Source organism: Pan troglodytes, chromosome 4, assembly GCF_028858775.2.
Source record: "Pan troglodytes isolate AG18354 chromosome 4, NHGRI_mPanTro3-v2.0_pri, whole genome shotgun sequence".
NCBI classification, from domain to species: Eukaryota; Metazoa; Chordata; class Mammalia; order Primates; family Hominidae; genus Pan; species Pan troglodytes.
In genome coordinates this window covers 110,834,220-110,852,658 of record NC_072402.2, presented here as the reverse complement: position 1 = coordinate 110,852,658, position 18,439 = coordinate 110,834,220, and the positions used below count along the sequence as shown (strand labels likewise).

General features: G+C 41.4%; 1 protein-coding gene across 5 annotated transcripts in view; it reads left to right on the top strand.

Moving 5' to 3' along the window:
- The window catches only part of MCC (MCC regulator of WNT signaling pathway), a 463,570-nt gene that overhangs the window by 353,504 nt on the left and 91,627 nt on the right, over positions 1 to 18,439 (top strand). For all 5 annotated transcript variants that reach the window (XM_009449469.4, XM_063810572.1, XM_063810574.1 and 2 more), the window contains one exon: positions 10,839 to 10,981. In XM_009449469.4, coding sequence (XP_009447744.3) covers positions 10,839 to 10,981 — 143 coding nt within the window. The remainder of the gene's footprint in view (positions 1 to 10,838; positions 10,982 to 18,439) is intronic.

Below are 18,439 nucleotides of genomic sequence, written 5' to 3'. Positions count from 1 at the left end.
TTACTACAACTGCTATGTAAGACAGTATGAAAATTCCTCAAAAAACTCAAAATAGAACTACCATATGATCCAGTAATTCCCTTACTGGGTATATATCCAAAAGAAAGGACATCAATATATTGAAGAGATGCCTGCATTCCCTTGTTTATTGCAGCACTTCACAACGGCCAAAATTTGAAATCAATATCAGTGCCTATCAACAGATGAATAGATGAAGATACACACAATAGAATATTATCAGCTATAAAAAAAAAAGAATGAAATCCTGTCACAGCAACATGAATGGAACTGGAGGTTGCTATGTTACATGAAAAAATCCAGAAAGCACAAAAAGACAAATATCACATATTCTTACTCATGTGGGAGCTAAGGAAGTGGATCTCATGAAGATAGAGAGTATTTTGGTGGTTATTAGAGGCTGGGAAGGGTAGGGAGGAGAGGGGGATGAAGAGAGGTTGAATAATGGGTACAAAAATTTAGGTAGATAGAAGAAGTAAGACCTAGTGTTTGATAATTCAATAGAGTGACTATAATATTTTATAATTCAAAGTAGCTACTAGAGAATAATTTGAATGTTCCCAGCATAAAGAAAAGATACATGTTGAAGGTGATGGATATCCCAGTTATCCTGACTTGATTATTACACATTATAAATGTATGAAAATGTCACAGGTACCCTGAAAATACGTATCTATCCAGTATCAGTAAAAACAAAAAAAAGAAAGTTATAGATTCTTATTTTTGCAACTTTGAGCTCTGCTAGTTTGAAATCTTAGAGAGTTCTCCATCAGAGACTACAAAAATGATTCCATTGACTGCCACCTGTTTGGCCCTTTGGGACACCCCATGCCACTGAGCCAACAAGCAAAGAAGGGAGTTACTCTACTGGCTGGAGTAACTATCAAGAGGAAATTGGGACACTGAGTACTATGTCTGAAACACATGGGAATCCCTAGGATACCTTCTAGTAATTATCCAGTGGTAAAAGTTAGTAGATTAGAACAACCGAATACAAGTCAGGCCAAATACAAGTCAGTCCACTAAGGGCTAGGCCCTTGAGGAATAAAGATTTTGGATTACTTCATTAAGTAAAGAACTAATTCTAACCAGCTGAGATGCTAGCCAAACAAATAAAATATGGATTTCCCAGTGGAGGGAAGTTATAAATATCAACTATAGCCTCATGACCAGTTGCAGAAAAGATGGCTAGGCTGTGCATATTTTCTTGCTTGTATATATATATATATATATATATATATATATATATATATATACACACACACACACACACACACACACACACATATGCACTTTTCTTTTTCCTCTTATTTTCTCCTATTATTTCATATAGGGTGAGTTGGTACTGGTGAAACTCATAATTTAATAGGTAGGTTACATGATATCTAGGTGGGTTTGTCATTGAACTGGAAGAATGAAGATCACTTTACAATACTATTGTTAGGAATAATGTTTAAAATTTTAAGGAAATTGAATCCTTGTAAAGTTCCAGTTAATAGAAAACTCAAAAGAAAAAAATTATAAATTAGAAAATAAAAAATTAATCGTTATTTAAAAAAACCCTTATATCCCACACTATAAATCATGGTACTTTGGATCTCTCATTTTCAAAAGTTGAGCCTATTTAAATTGAATCAAGGAATGACTACAGAGAAGGTTAGTATCATTGCTATTGCGATTTAGAAATTGTGGTATGGATAAGAGGGTGCATATGGTTGGTCACTGAGTAGCTAAAGAGGGTGGAGACTATGATAGCTGTTGTCTGGCACTTGATACCATTCCCACCCCTCTCTTTATTCTCCCCAGAATCAAAGAGGGCCTGGGAACTACCTCTCAGATTCTCTTACCAGCTGGGGTCTGGATAGAGTTTTAACTCTGACGATGAAATGCACTCACATGGGTTTGGAAGGCAGAGGGAGGTGGGAGCCTTTCTCCCTCAGGCCGTGGTGGTGCAAAGTCAGTAGCAGTTCCTGATCTCTGAGGGGATCACAGCCACGATGGCAAATCTGACAGCTCTTGGTGGCCTTTACTCACCTCTCTTTTCTGCAGCCCTTTCAGCAATTTTGCAGGCATGGAACTAAGTTAAATCCTTTCTACTTGAAACATGCAGTGCAGTTTGTTTTCCTAACTGAACCCTGCCTAATGTATCCTAAATCCTATCTCCTAGGATTAAACACTAAACACTTTATACATAAGGCCTTCTGAAAAATTGTATTCATGAATATTTTAAACAAATCTGATCATATAACATGCACTGTTTTGTAATATGTGCTCTTTCTCTTAACTGTTATGGGTGGCTTTTTTTTGAATGTTCACCTGACTTGGGAAGATTATATAGTGGGATGGGGGAAATGGAAAAATATATCAGTAGCTCACTGGATGTGAAAAGAAAATAAAAAAGGATTTCTAAGCAAATTAAACATGAGATCTTTTCTTTCCCAAGGAGGTTATTTTCTTTTCTATAAGCTACTCTCATAACATCAGCCTCTCACTACCAAGTCTCATGAGTTGTTCATGTTCTCTGCTTCATCTCCCCTTTGCTCGTTAGCTCACTGCTGCTGTGTGGCATCTGACTCCAACAGTTTACCAAAACCCTCTTGCTATGAACTGAACTGTGGTTCCCCCTACCCAAATTCATATATTGAAGCCCTAGCCCGTATTGTGATGAGATACGGAGATGAGGCCTTTGGGAGAGAATCAGGGTTAGATGAAGTCAGAAGAGTGGGGCCCTGTCTTAGTCCCTTTGTGTTACTAGAAAGGAATCTGAGGCTGGGTAATTTATAAATAGAAGAGGTTTATTTGGCTCACAGTTCTGCAGGCTGTACAAGAAGCATGGCACTGGCATCTGCTTCTGGTGAGGGCTTCAGGCTGCTTCTACTCATGGCAGAAGGGGAAGGGGAGCCGGCTGTGCAGAGATCACATGGCCTGAGAGGGATGATGTGCCAGGCTCTTTCAACAACTCGCTCTCCAAGGAACTAATAGAGTGAGAACTCACTCACCCACAAGGAAGGGCAATAATCTCTTGAGGGATCCACTCTCATGACCCAGACACCTCCCACTAGACTCCATCTCCAATAATGGGGGTGAAATTTCTACATGAGAGTTGGAGGGGACAATCATTCAAACCATAGCAGGCTCTCAAGAAGGTATATTGCCTTTTTTTCATTTTTTTAAATTATACCTAAGTTCTGGGATACATCTGCAGAGCGTGCAGGTTTGTTAAATAGGTATGCATGTGCCATGGTGGTTTGCTGTACCCATTATCTACATTAGGTATTTCTCCTAATGCTGTCTTTCACCTTGCCCCCATCCCCCGACAGGCCCCAGTGTGTGATGTTCCCCTCCCTGTGCCCATATGTTCTGATTGTTTAACTTCCACTTATGAGTGAGAACATGTGGTGCTTGGTTTTCTGTTCCTGTATTAGTTTGCTGAGAATGATGGTTTCCAGCTTCATCCATGTCCCTGCAAAGGACATAAACTCAATTCTTTTTTATGGATGCATAGTATTCCATGGTATATATGTGCCACATTTTTTTTATCCAGTCTATCCTTGATGGGTATTTGGGTTGGTTCTAAGTGTTTGCTATTCTGAATAGTGCCACAATAAACATACATGTGCATGTGTCTTTATAGCAGAATGATTTATAATCCTTTGGGTATATACCCAGTAATGGGATTGCTGGGTCAAATGGCATTTCTGGTTCTAGATCCTTGAGGAATTGGCACACTGTCTTCCACAATGGTTGAACTAATTTAGACTCCCACCAACAGTGTAAAAGTGTTCCTATTTCTCCACATCCTCTCCAGCATCTGTTGTTTCCTGCCTTTTTAATGATCGCCATTCTAACTGGTGTGAGATAGTATCTTGTTGTGTTTTTGATTTGCATTTCTTTAATGATCAGTGATGATGAGCTTTCTTTCAAATGTTTGTTGGCTGCATAAATGTCTTCTTTTGAAAAGTGTCTGTTCATATCCTTTGCCCACTTTTTGATGGGGTTGTTTTTTGGTGTATTGCCTTTTAAGAAGAGACATAAGACGGCTTGCATGTATATTCTCTTCCTCCCAGCCATATGGGGACACAGGGAAAAGTCAGCCATCTGGAAGCCAGGAAGAGCCCTCACCAGAAAGCAGCCATGCTGGACCTTGATCTTGGAGGATCTAGGCTCCAGAACTGTGAGAAAATAAATTTCTATTGTTTAAGCCACCCTGTCTATGGTATCTTTTCATGGCAGCCTGAGCTGACTGAAACACCTTTCTTGAAAATCACCAATGATTTCTTAAATGAAAAATCCAGTGACTTTTTTTGTCATTGGTCTCTTTCTATGGCATTTGACCCTAGGCCCTCATTCCTTCCTGACGGCACTCTTCTTAAACCTCTAGGACCCTGCAGACGGTTGATCTTCTCTTCCCTCCACCAAGTTTGTCCTCAGCCTAGGCTCCTATCCTAAACTCTCTCTCTCACACCTTTAACCTCATACAGCAGCAGCCCCAAGGCACAGACCCCTCCTATCTCTGTGATCTCAGGATTGGCACTCAACCCTTCTGCTTACTGGGTCTGCTACAAAATGCCCCCTCATTTGAGGACAGAGAGAGAAAACATCCCAGAGTCTCTATCTACTGTAATATAATCTGACCACTAAGATTTCAGGCCTGCACCAGGAGCTTGATGTTTCTCCTGATCTTTGGGCACACAGTTACCTGTGTGTTGTTGGTATCACGTACATCTTGATATACATGCAGCCAACAAAACACACAGGCATCTGTTCATCTTCATGTTGTTGCATTTCAAAAACTGTAACCAAAACCTCCTTGTCTGCCAGCAAAACATGTTGTTCTGATTAATTTACGGTCTAAAAAGTATAATGCAATGAAATAAAAATAAAACCCAGAAAGAAGAGTGTTTCTCTCTCCCTGTTTTCCTGTGTGGTCTATATCAATCTCTTTTTTAATATTTGGAAGTTCTTGAATATGGATCTTATATGAGCTCTTGTTAAGACAAAAATGGATTGTTATATTCATAGGAGAGCATTTCAAAATCCCATTTGTTCAATTATTCACCAAAAGATTCATAGATGAGTCTGATCTTCTCTATGCTATCTGAAAAAATAAGAGGAGATAGTATTGAAGAAAGAACGAGGACTTTATTCATCACTTATTTCCTGTATGTAATAGATTCTTTCAGAGAACTAAAAGGAATACATTTCCTTCCAATAGCTTTAAAAAAAACACAAAAAACAAAAAACTTTGTTCTTTAAAGGAAAGCCAGCCATTTAAAGGCAAGTCTACTCTTAATTTAAGAAAGAATGCAGTTCGCCCAAAAAACACCAGGTCAAGTAGGGTGGATTAGTTGGCCACAGCTGACTGACAGCTTGACAGCTGTCAAAGCAGGCAGATGACCATCTGGCTCTTCTCCACAAATCATTCCATTCCAATGGAAGGCATGAATGTGCACCCAAAATGAGATAGATAATGTGGATAGTTAGTGACATGACAGTCTATCAAATGCTGTTGACTCCATAGTACTTTCAGCTTGAAGTCTAGATAGCATATTAAGAATTATACTTCCACTGACTTTTCCCTCTTCTGATTAAATTATTTTACCCCTAACCAATAATGAGAAGGAATCTTTAATAAACAATGAAATATCTTTTCCTTCAGTCATGACATTATAGTTGACCCTCAAACAATGTGAGGATTGTGGGAGACAACCTAAGCAATTTCATTCTGCATGGAGGCAAGGGCAAGGATTTCATGACAAAGACACCAAAAGCAATAGCAACAAAGCAAAAATTGACAAATGGGTTCTAATGAAGCTTAAGAGCTTCTGCATAGCAAAAGAAACTATCAACAGAGTAAACAGACAACTTACACAATGGGAGAAAATATTTGCAAACTATGCATCAAACAAAGGTCTATCCAGCATCTATAAGGAACTTAAACAAATTTACAAGAGAAAAACAACTCCATTAAAAAGTGGGCAAAGGACATGAACAGACATTTTTCAAAAGATAAACATGCAGCCAACAAGCATATGAAAAAAAGCTCAATATTGCTGCTCATTAGAGAAATGCAAATCAAAACCACAGTGAGACACCATCTCACACCAGTCAGAATGGCTACTATTAAAAAGTCAAAAAATAACAGATGCTGGTGAGGTTGCAGAGAAAAGGGAATACTTACACACTGTTGGTGGGAGTGTAAATGAGTTCAGTCATTGTGGGAAACAGTATGGCAATTCCTCAAAGAGCTAAAAGCAGAACTAGCATTCAGCCCAGCAATCACATTACTGGGTATATACCAAGAGGAATATAAAGCATTCTACTATAAAGACACATGCATGCAAACGTTCATTGCAGCACTGTTCACAATAGCAAAAACATGGAATCAACCTAAATGCCCATCAGTGACAGATTAGATAAAGAAAATGTGGTACATATATACCATGGAATACTATGCAGCCCTAAAAAATACAAGCTCATGTCTTGTGGGAAGATGGATGGAGCCAGAGGCTATTAACCTTAGCAAACTAATGCAGGAATAGAAAACTGAATACTGTGTGTGGGAGCTAAATGATAACAAATGGACACAAAGAGGGGAACAACAGACATTGGGGCCTACTTGCGGGTGGAGGGTGGGAGGAGGGAGAGGAGCAGAAAATATAACCATTGTGTATTGGGCTGGGTGATGAAATAATCTGTACAACAAACCCCCCAAGACACGAGTTTACCTGCGTAACAAACCCTCACATGTACTCATGAACCTAAAATAAGGGTTTAAAAAAACCCAACAATATGAGGGATAGTGGCACCAACTGCTACACTGTGCAGTTAAAAATCCACACATAGCTCATGACTCACCAAAAACTTAACTACTAATAGTCTACTGTTGACTTGAAGCCTTACAGATAACATAAGCAGTCAATTAACACATAGACTAGTATCTATTAGGTTGTGTGAAAGCAGTTGCGGTTTTTTCCATTACTTTCAAAAGCAAAACTGCAATTACTTTTGCATCAACCTAATGTATATATTTCATGCATTTATGACATACCTTAAAAAAAGTTTGTTTTTGTATTTCTAGGCTATACGATTCTTCTGAGTTTTTTTCAAGTTGTCACAAATTTCCAGAAAATTTTCAAATATATTTATGGAAAGAAAATTTGCATATAAATGGATTCATGCAGCTCAAATACATGTTGTTCAAAGGTCAAGTACATATTGTCTCATTGGTATGAAATTTAGGAATTAGGCTGTGCTAGTGGTTGCATAATCTTAGGTGAGTTGCCTCTCGAAGCCCCATTTATCTTGTTTGTAAAATAAAGGTAGTGGTCCTGGCTAAAACAGTCTTTAAAATCCCTTCCAGTCTGCCAGCCTGTGATTTTTCTGCCACTGCTGGTCATTACATAGGCAAGTGTACAATCTAATGCCTGTCTCCTGAGGAGCATTTGTTATGTTGTTGTTTAAGCTAGGAGCAAACATTAATGGTTGCATCTCTTAAAGCAACTTGGAAGCACTTCGCAGATGCTTCTACATGAATGAAAGAATATGCATTTGGAATCCTGTGAGTTGACCCTTTATGTTCCAAGGAGAAACACCTGAGAACTTTGTCATTCCATTATTATAAACCTACCACTACAGAGTGTCACTTTCAACATTTATCAGTTTATCAGAGGTGCTATTTTTCTGGTTTTAAATGGACACTTTTTTTCCATGTTTTTACATTTTCCTCTTCTTCATCACCAGCAATAGCAGTTGGTGTTTTTTTGGGAGGCATTTTTTCCCCAAAGAAATAAGTTATTGCTTGAGAAGAATGCCTGTATATACAACAAACAAGTCATCTTGAGATGCTGTTGTGCTGTGTCATTAGCCTCACCAGGCATCCTCTAGGCTGTGCAGAGCCACTGCAGAAGCACAACTCAAAATCTTGTCTTTATAAAACTGCCAGGGACTCTTGGTGTTTTTTACTTATTCCATAGCTCTTGATGGAACAATGCTCCTGATGCAGTCTGCCACGCATACTGCAATCATAAATCGAGTTAGTTTACAGAGGACCCTCTGAGAATTGCTTTTGTCATTTCCCGGTCCCAGGTTCCAGCCCCCTTTCAGGAATGATGCCAATGAGAGATAAGGATATGCAGCTCCATGATTTTTTACCAAAGTCAGTGGGAGACACAACAGGGTGCATGAACTTTCTAATATTTAAGCTCAGTTTAACATTTTTATACCTCACTCTTTGTGGCACAAAATCTTCCCTGTTCTCGCAAGGTAGCTTTCCACCTCTGATGACTATTTACTTTGTTGGCATGTGTCGTTTTTGTTCTAGAATACTTATAATGATTACCATAGCTGGAATGCATTTCTCTTCTTCTCATTTTATCTGTTTCCACACAAGATCTTGGCAACATTTACTCCTTCCTCTGAATTCCTAGACTTTCCACATTGTATTTTTATTTCTGCCATCTAACCCTGATTATTTGCATCCTCCGGTGCAATATATTTTCCTTTTGCTCACACTGCCTAGTCAACAAGTAGTATGAGTGCCTCTCCAGCCTCATGTTTCCATCCTGTGCCATATTTCGGTTTTAGTCATAGTGAACCACTTGCTCCCCTCCAAGTTCTGCACGTTCCCAGCTCCTCTGAGCCTTTGCCTTTGCTATTCCACACTTGTGACCTAACTGAAATTAGGTCCTAACTGATCTTGAGCACTGCTCCACCCAGGAGGTCTTCTCTGGTCACTCCCCACTGGCAGCCCCAGATATTCCACCTGTGTTCACCCACAGCATCCTTCTTGTGAACATCTTTGTCTCCTTGAAGACAGAATCTGTGCAGTCTTTGTGTTCCTATCTTTGTTTTAGTGCTCAAATACATTGAATGGGAATTTTTAGTTTGCATTTTGTGACACAGAAAACCTACTGCTTAATGTATGGTTCTCCTTCAGACTGTGCTCTGACCTCAGTAGGGAATGTTTCTGCAATAACAGCTTCCCTTTCCCATACTTTCCCAATTCACTGCTTTATAAAGTTCATCCTAGTAATCTCTAGAAGTAATTTTGTACAAAGCAGGAGATTTGGCAGGAAATATATGTTTTCGAATCTGCCAAGCCAGGTTTAAGGTGGCTATTAAAGATTTTACAAATGTCATTTATACCAAAGAAACAGCAGCAGCATTTATCACTTGCTTTCTTGGCTGCAAAAAGTCTCAGCTGAGCCAAAGCTGATTACGTTGGCCATGCAACAAAGGTAATTTATTCATCATACACAAAATCTCCCTTAACTAAAATCAGAATTTTAAGTGCTGACTGAAAGGAGAGCTAATGTATCTATCAGTGCACAATCATCCTGTAGACCAAAAAGGCACTTAAGTGCTTTTTAATCATTTTCTTTCCTAAACCTAATTATTGTTGACTTTTGCAGATGTCTAATAATTAACTTATTCATAGAACATTAGCCTGTATTTTTTGTCTTCACCACTCTCTAATTCATATTTTCCATGTCATGGGGCTTTATATCTACATAAAGCTTTCCCAGTTTTCTGGGTAGGTTTTATTAACAATACCTTATAAAGCACGGGCTCAGCTGAATCCCTTTCCTGGGAGAAATTTGATATCTTAAGAGAACCAAGATTTCTGTTCTTCACATTTCTCTGATTTATAGATGTGTCTCCCGCTTGCCTCCCTAAACCCTAATGATCGCCACTCATCATCTTGGTCCACCCAGAATCCAACACTGTAGACTTTCTTCTCCTCTGGTTGTTGACAACTTAAAATGAATGCCAGGCTGAGGTTTCTCTGATTCCTAGCTTTCTTCACAGACAACCTGCCCTTGAAGCTGAGCAGACCCAAGTGGGCATTCCACTCCCAGTTAAATCCCCTGACAGTTCCCCCTACTGGTTCACTTGCAAAATAGATCCTTCAAAGACGGTTCATTTTGCTGTCTCCATACCTGTGTCCAGTGTATGTGTGGTGATGGTGGTGGTGTGGGAAGGGGACAGTACACGTGCTCTGAAATACACACTGCAATTCTAAGTTTCTCAGCTTGCTAATAGTACAGTGAAGAGACCAGAGGTTGAGGGACCTCTGAAGGGTTGAGAAGAGGTAGATGTGTGTATACAAATAAAACACAGTGGGGTTTAAATGTTGTCTTCCTGTTAGCAAGTGCAAATTAAAGGAAATAGACCATTGAATGGTGTTCTCTCATTCAGTGTTCTGTTTTCTCCTCATTGCATCGTCTCTTCCTACCCCCTAGTTCTACCTACTTTCTTTGGGAAGTTAGCCTAGTCTTTCTTATACATGCTGATCCATATACCTTTCAAAAAAGTCTAGTTTGATCTGCACAGATGAGGTGCTGGTTTCCCAGTAGCTCTAACCCCATCTCCAACCTCCAGCCTCCTTCAAGAAGGAAGCCCCTGTGGGCCCCTCCAGGTTGTAGGGCATGCTGTTGCTGTGCGCTAGACTCTTAGTTATTTGGTTCACAGTAGCCTCAGTGCTAGTAGCCTTAGTTCTTATTCTCCTCGGAATTTGAGGAGGTGAAGAAATCTAGTTTCTTCAGGAATCTTTAAAGGGGAAGAGTTTCTGCAGGCTGATAGATGAATCTTGTTTGGTACATGGGTATGTTTTGTGGACACAGAGGCAACCTTTCAGCTTCACTCACTGAGCATAGATGTGACTATCTATTTCGCCTGGGAGAAATCCTGGTCCCTGTGGCCTGGGGGAGAAATCTGTTTTCTCTCTCAATGTCTTTTTCTTGTCCTTAAAAGACATATTCTCTAGGGGGTTGTCTTATATCCTCTGTTAGTGGTAGCCAATTCTCCTTTTTTCTCAGGGAGGAAGATGAGTACTCAGAACTGCGATCAGAACTCAGCCAGAGCCAACACGAGGTCAACGAGGACTCTCGAAGCATGGACCAAGACCAGACCTCTGTCTCTATCCCCGAAAACCAGTCTACCATGGTTACTGCTGACATGGGTGAGTCTGCCTGCCCTTGCCACCAAGCCAGAGTTTGGTTTCTGGATTGTAATAGAAATTTTAGAAATGTGAGGCAGCCTGAATTAAAATTTAATTTTTCAGGGGGTTTGCTGAGTGGATGAAGTCACATGTATTTCAGTCCCTTACACATTACTTTGTTGGTCAAAATGGAACTGAAGCTTTCTGCTCTGATACAATTGTGATTCAAACATAAGTCACTTCTATTTGAAAATTCTGGAAGTAGGGAACCAGTTTAAAAGGCTATTGCAGTATTCCAAATTACAGTAATATCTGAACTATGATGGTGGGAAGGGAAGGGATGGGATGGGGGCCAACACATTGCAGTGGAAGAATCCCAATAGGTTTTAACAACCACTTGGATTGGGCAAGAAGGAGGAATCCAAAATGACTCCAATGTGTTGTTCCTAAGTGACTAAGAGAATGATCATATATTCCTTAGGAAGTTGTGTTGAGAAGTGAGTTGGGAAATAGTCATATTATGCTTGAGGTTGTAGAGAAATATCCATGTGTAAATATCTGGTATGATGTATTTTAAACTGCAGGGTGTGACCTACTATTGGGTCTTGAAATTACATGAAAAAGTATTTTTAAATGAAAGCTAATAGGAAAGCAAGTGACAGTATTGTTTCATGAAATTTGTTTCTTGCATCTTTGTAGGCAGTAAGTTGCCAAATGAATGTTCTAACTGGGTTGCAGTCAAAATGTTACAAAACTACTGGTCTTGCCTACCTGGATATTTGGAAAGAGATCGAGGTTGAGGGAAGAGGCTTTGAAGTTATCTGAGCTAAGGTGATCCCTGTGGTTGAAGAGTGTGGAGTCAAAAGAGGGAGGAGCAGCATATCTTAGGACAGACATGTTTACATGTATGGGAGAGATGGAAGAAGAACCAGGAGAAAGAAGAGTTGCATATAGTCAGTTTTCTTGAGTTTTATAATGAGTTTTTCTTGGAAGTTAAAATTTTGTTGGGGGGAGGGATTTTAATCAAATATTACATATTTGGGTTTAATTAAAATCCTATAAGTGCTACAACATTATGGAACACAGTACTATGAGAGTGTATCCAAAGAAATTTGATTCAGTCTAGGGTTACAAGAAGGCTCCCTCTAGGAAGGCGTTTGACCTCAGAGCTGGAGGATCAGTAGGAATTAAGCAGGTCAAGGAAGAGAATAGCATCCAGTGAGGGAGAGGAATGCATTTAAGGAGGTGACTGAAGATCCTCATGGATGGAGGACACAGAGGTGTGAGAGGGGGACTGGAGAGGTAGGCAGGAACTAGGCCATGCAGAGTCTTACAGGCCATGACAGAGACCATGTTTGGCCTTTACCCAAAGATCCACAAGAAGCTACTGAAAGATTTTTTAATAGTGGGGGAAGAGAATGAGATAATCAGATTTGCATTTTGAATCAATCACTGTAGTGTGGAGAAAGAATCCATAGATGAAGAATGAGTTGGGGAGGCTAGCTTGGAAACTATTGCAGAACTCTAGATGCGCAAAATTGTTGCTCAGATTAGGGTGGTGGCAGCTGAGATTTAATAAAGATGTAAAATTGGCAAGATTTGCTGAAGGATTGGAAACCGATTGAAGGTGGGGGGTGTGTATGCCCCATAAGAGTTCGTTTGTACAACAGATGGACAACAGGGCCACTCGCCAATAGGGCACATAGGAAGTAGGACCAGGTGGTTTTGCTTTGAGTTTTGTTTTGCTTGGGGCAGGAACTATATGATAGGTGGAGATCGTGTTTTGTTTGCCCATGGGTTTATAGTGTCTTGAAGTATTTGAGCGGAGGTGCTTCAGAAGGCAGTAGGCATTCAGATAAAACACCAAGAGGAGAGACCTGGGCTGAAGAAAAGCAGCTGGGAGACATCAGGGTGTTTGCAGATGATAACTGTTGACTCTGTCATTGCCCCATTTGTATCTTACTATCACGTTGACGTTTTAAATTATGTAATAGTATTTATTTGCTTGACTGATTCTCCCACTAAATTCCACTAGGCGGAAGCATGTTTGTTTCATCTCCTAGTATATCTTCAGAGATTATCACAGGGCCTGGCACATAACATGTGTTTAAAGATATTAGTGGGAATGAATGAATGAGGTAATCAACCAGTCCACCAGTCAGCCAGCCAAAGATGAAGGAATAAAATGAGGAGAGTGGTATTCTGGAAGCCAGTGGGGCAGAGGAGGCTCTAATAAGGAAGGAGCGATCAGTCGTGTGGATTGCATCTAAGGCCAAATAAAATACATCAAAGCCATTGAGAGCTGTATGTTGGTACAGCTTAAGCCAGGCAGAAGTATGTTGAGGAGTGAAGACACTTCTCCCAACTAAACTGAACCCAGACCCCGGGCTTTATGTTATAATACACACAACTCCCTGCAACCAGACCATGCATGTGCCAAGTTCATACCAGCATGCTAAGTTCATACCAACATGCTAAGTTCATATGGGCATCATAAATCTCTAACCCTGGCAGCCCCAAGCTTCAGGACTCTGTCTTCCGCCTTAGATAGCCAGACAGATTTAAACAGCCTAGAAATTGCTTATCATTGTAGAGTGTGAGCCCTATACTGATCCCGCCATTCACTTCTCTCAAATTGTATCTTATGGAATTAATAAATGACCTGTACTCCAACAAAGTTCCATAATTAAATAAGTTTGGGAACTGCAAGGATAAACACATTTACATGGATGTCTTTCCTGTGGGGCTTCTTGGACCTCCTGACATGAGGTGGCGTCTGTTGCACTGGTCCTCACACAGAAGGCAGTGTCCACCTATCTGCGCCATGGGGCATCCTCATTTTCCCAAACCATTCTTTTCATTCCGTCCCTCATTTAAAAATACATGGGTTAATTATAACTGGTGGTAGCCTCTTTCCTGAGAAGACTGAGTTCCTGGAGGGGAGTGACCTTCTCTGCCCAGTGTTGACACATGTTCTCTGCCCACACATAGAAGCTTTTTTTTTTTTTCATTTAGTCAGCAAACTCACTTGGGGCTGTGCTAGGTACTGGGGATGAAAGACAGAATCTGCTGTCAGGTCAATGTGCTCCCACCCTCAAATCCTTCAAGCCTAGAGTGACTTCTAGCTTCCTCAGCACGCAGCCAACAGGGCGGTCCCTGCTTCTGGCCGCCTCCTTGGCCATTTGTCCTGTTTTTCTTCCAGCTGCAGCCACTCTGGCCTCCTGGCTTGCCGTTCCTCCAGCCTGAGCTGCTTCTCCTGCCCGGGGCTCTGTGCTGGCTATTCCTTCCGCCTGGAGCCCTGCTTCCTCAGCAGCTGTCTCCACAAAGGCCCCCCGCCCTCCCCTCTAGAGTCATGCCTCATCCCTCACTCTCAGGCAGCCACTTGCTTCCCTTTCCCTGCTTCATTTTCTTTCATAGCATGGAGCACTCCCTGAGGATGGATTGTGTTTGTACTCATTTCCTTGTGTGTTACCAAGCTTTATCTGGCTGTCATGCCAGAGTGCAGGCTCCACGCGGGCAGGGACTTCACCTGCCTAATTTACCAGCATAGCAGTTCCTGCACGTAGGAGATACTCAAATACTTGAGCAGCAGTGAAAGAACCCCATCCCAAAGCTCACAGTTGTTTGGAGGATGCAGACAGGTCCACAGGGAAGACCTCACAGTGCAGTTAGGACTCCATAGCAGGCCTGCAGTGGCCCTGGTGATAACCTCGGGGAGGAGCATGGAAGAATGCTTGCCAGAGGTCACAGCCGAGCAGGAATCTGGGAACTGAGTGGGGTCGGAGCCCATGAGGAGGAGGGTGCACTGGGCAGGGGCAGCTCTGCCAGATCCCCCAGGAGGACAAACACTTGGGCACAACAAGGAGGAGTTCATTAAAGCTGCTCACACAGTGCCGTCAGTGTGTTTGTTCATCGGAACTGGCTGTCTCCCTCTTCTTATTCCTTCGCCATTTTCCAATTAAATTTTTTCAACAGGAAAAAAGCTTCCATATGTAAGCACCATTATAGGAAATCATTTAAAAGTAGCCATTTCATTATAGTTGCTATATTTGCAAACCTGCATTAGCAACCCAGAGGTTTTCTTGAGCTGCAGAATTTGCTGCAGTGTATTTGCCGATCTCCAAAGATAACAGGACTAAGTCCAGCCTATCCGCTTCATCAAAAAGCACTTTTCTTTTGTTTTCATACCCACCCATCAGAGTCCAGCTGCCCCTTCAGTAGGCTGGTTCCTGGACAGTCTTCCAAGCCTGGAGGAATAAACGATCCAATTAAAAAGTGCTTTGACTTACTAAGCAGTCAAATAAAAGAGAAAGGTGCCAGCCTCTGTCACATTGCATGTTTTTTTTAAAAAAATTACCTCTTATCAAACCTGGTCACACATTGTTCAGAAAATAAAGGTAATTAAGTGGACAAAGCCAAGGTAGGAGTTATTGCTTAGAATTTTTATGTCCTCCATCTGGCAAAGGCTCACCGTTAAAAGAGAGGGTGGGTATACCAACTAACATGCTTTGCTCACTTACCCTGTGTCAAGCATTTACATGCATCCTTCATGTTTAATCCCCAACCTGGAAGGATGCCCTGGAGGGCTCTTCATCTGTAAAATCAGGATAATGAAGTTTGGAGAGGGTAAGTCACTTGTCCAAGGCCACACAGCCAAGAAGTTGTTTTTGTTGTTGCCGCCTGTGTTTCTATAGATGGCTTTCCTTTGATACTCCTCGGTTTAAACAGGAAGACATGCCAGTGGTTGATGTCATTTGCTTACTGCAGTCCTTTGAGGTCTCTAGGGCTGATGGGGGAATTAGGGAGCAGCTGTGTGATCACAAGCACCTGGCTTAACAGTGAAGCATTTGCAATCAGATTTTGCAGCCCTTCATATTAAAATAGAAACAACACTCTTGGACCCAATGATTCTGGGTATTGCAAGAGAGCAGAGCACAGATGTGTGCACACAGGCTCATTGCATCCTGCATGTTACAGCATGTTTGCTGTCCTTTCCTGTGGACCATTTTCCCCACCTCTGTTAATGCAACAGCAGTGCTTTTCTGGAGCAACTGTTTCCAAAACAAACAAAATCCCTGATTGTATGGGCCTTTGCACAGCCAGTGAAGCATTCTGTTATTTTGAGATCTCTTCTGATTTTGGGTGAGAAATTTTTATTTTTCTGGAATTTAGCAATATCAGACTATTATACCCTCAAGGTTGAAATATCAAACCATTATACCCTGAGGGTTGAGGTTTATACCCTTAGGGTTGAAATCTACTCTTATACCCGCAAGGTGTCCTATGCATAGAATACCTTGCTTTCTGGTGTGATCACTTAGATTTTTCCTCTGTATGAATAGGTTTTGGAGGACAACCAAGGAAGATTTTCCACATGAAACCTGGTTTTTTGGTGCGGTTGTGACTGTGAAATATGTTCGATGCTAAAGCCAGATTTTCCTGGCTTACTGGCTGATGAGGCTTAATGGCTTCAGGAAAAAATGTTTACAAGTGTCAAGCAGCCACTCAGAGTGAGGAGAGAGGGTCAGGGCAGGGAAAGGCAGCCCTGCCTCTGCCAAAAACAGTTTTTGCAGACCTGGAGAAATGTGTTTACACAGGTAAGGCAGGCTGTCTGGCGAATACTCACTTTTTGCTAGGAATGAGGTGGCTAGATAGTCAGTGATCCTCTAGTCCACAGACTGAAAAGGTTAGACCGGACTGAAAGTTGTACTCTAACTGGTTCATGTAACAGGCCAAGCCCTTTGTTACCTTTTTCTTTTCTTTATGTGGGCAACTTAATTTCTTTGGAGAGGGTCACAATAGGGATCATCCCTGAGAACCAGTTAACAGTTTGAACATTGATTCACTGGAGCACTCTCTAGGGTGACTGTGTGTTTTCTCCTAGGGATCTGAGCCTGGTCAAATAAGACCTGTCTGCAAATGGTAGCAGAGCTAAGTGACTGAGGAGAACCCCCTGAAGTCATTCCAGAATCTTCCTTAGAGTAACCAGGATTGAGAGCAGGAAAGGTTATTGTTCTACTTCATTTTGTGTTACTTTGGAATATTTTCCCCAAATTCTGCTGTTCCATAACTTTTCAGTCCCCAAAAGAGACTTGGGGTATAAGATGGAAATGGAAAGGCATTAATCTACAGCATTTACTCAAAATGAGCTCCCACAATTCTTGGGATTCATGAACTCCTCTTCTATTAATAACATAAACAGTCTTTATTTTCTAAGTAGACCATGTCTTTTAAGGTTGATTTGGTTTTGGTTATTTGAAATTCATGACATAATTTTTCTTAAAACCAGCATTATAATAAAGGAGTGTTAGCTCCTGAAACCAGCCTTGGAAAGCCTGTGTAATCTGTCATGGAAATAACTTCGGGACCTTGCTAGTGCTGTTACCGCATCCCCAGCCGTCATTGTGAACATTGCTGCTATGAGAAAATAATTTGCAGATCACATTTGGATGCCAGAACCACATCTTCCCCCTCCTCCTGGTGGCGTGGAAATCCTCTCACTCATGTTAGCATGAGGGCCACAGGGCCTGGGATGAGTGCTAATGGAGGATCCACTGTTTGCTGTCAAGGGCAGGAGACAGCCTATCTAAAGGGGATCTGGAGCTGCCGCAGGTGACCCAGGCACTAAGAAAGGGCCATTTGGACTGGAGGTTAGTGAGCCTGGGGGAGAGTGGGCAGAAGTGAGGCCTGAGAGCTGGGCTGTGGTCAGTGATGATAGAGAGCCATGGAGGCACAGTGAAGGGGTTGGAATTGATCCTCTAAACATACTTGTAACTATTTCTTCAAGATTACTTCTCAAAGGTATTGAATGATTAAGTCTTTTCTTGTATATTGTCAGTTGCTGTCCCTTCTCTACCCCAAAGATTTCCTCTCATCCTCTGCAAAACTGAGTATCATTCTTATTTTAAAGCTGTGCCAATTCAGGTGATCAATAGTCAAATAAGTAAAATGATTATATGTAGATTTGAACTTTTTTTCACATATGTGTGAAACAGAACTTTTCTGGCAGAAAAGTTCTGGCAGAAACCAGTGACAGAACTTTTCTGCCACCGAGGCTGGAGGTGGATGGCTAGGAGTTATGTGGGGGTGCATAACAGAGCAGAGCAGGGGATCCTAGATGGGCACCAAGGTCAGTAGAGGCTCGCAGTCCTGGAGGACAGCTTCCTGGAGTTGATGTTAGGTTATCTTCCTTATCCCTTCATATTTATGACCAAGTTTGTTGTTTCACAGAAACAAACTGTGTCAGAAATCTAAAGTGACAACAGTGAAAATGAAAACAAATCCCCAGCTGGTAAGATTTTACTAAAATAGAAGTCCTGAAAATGCAGCCTCGATTGCTTTGAGAAAAGAAACAGAGATCTATAGTCAGAATGTGGTGGGGTGGCGTCTTCCGCTTCTCAGGTCCCCCACCCTGACTTTGAAATAGGAAATTTTCCTTGACCCCTTCTCAGGCCTCGTGACAGGGGTGCCTCGCTTACT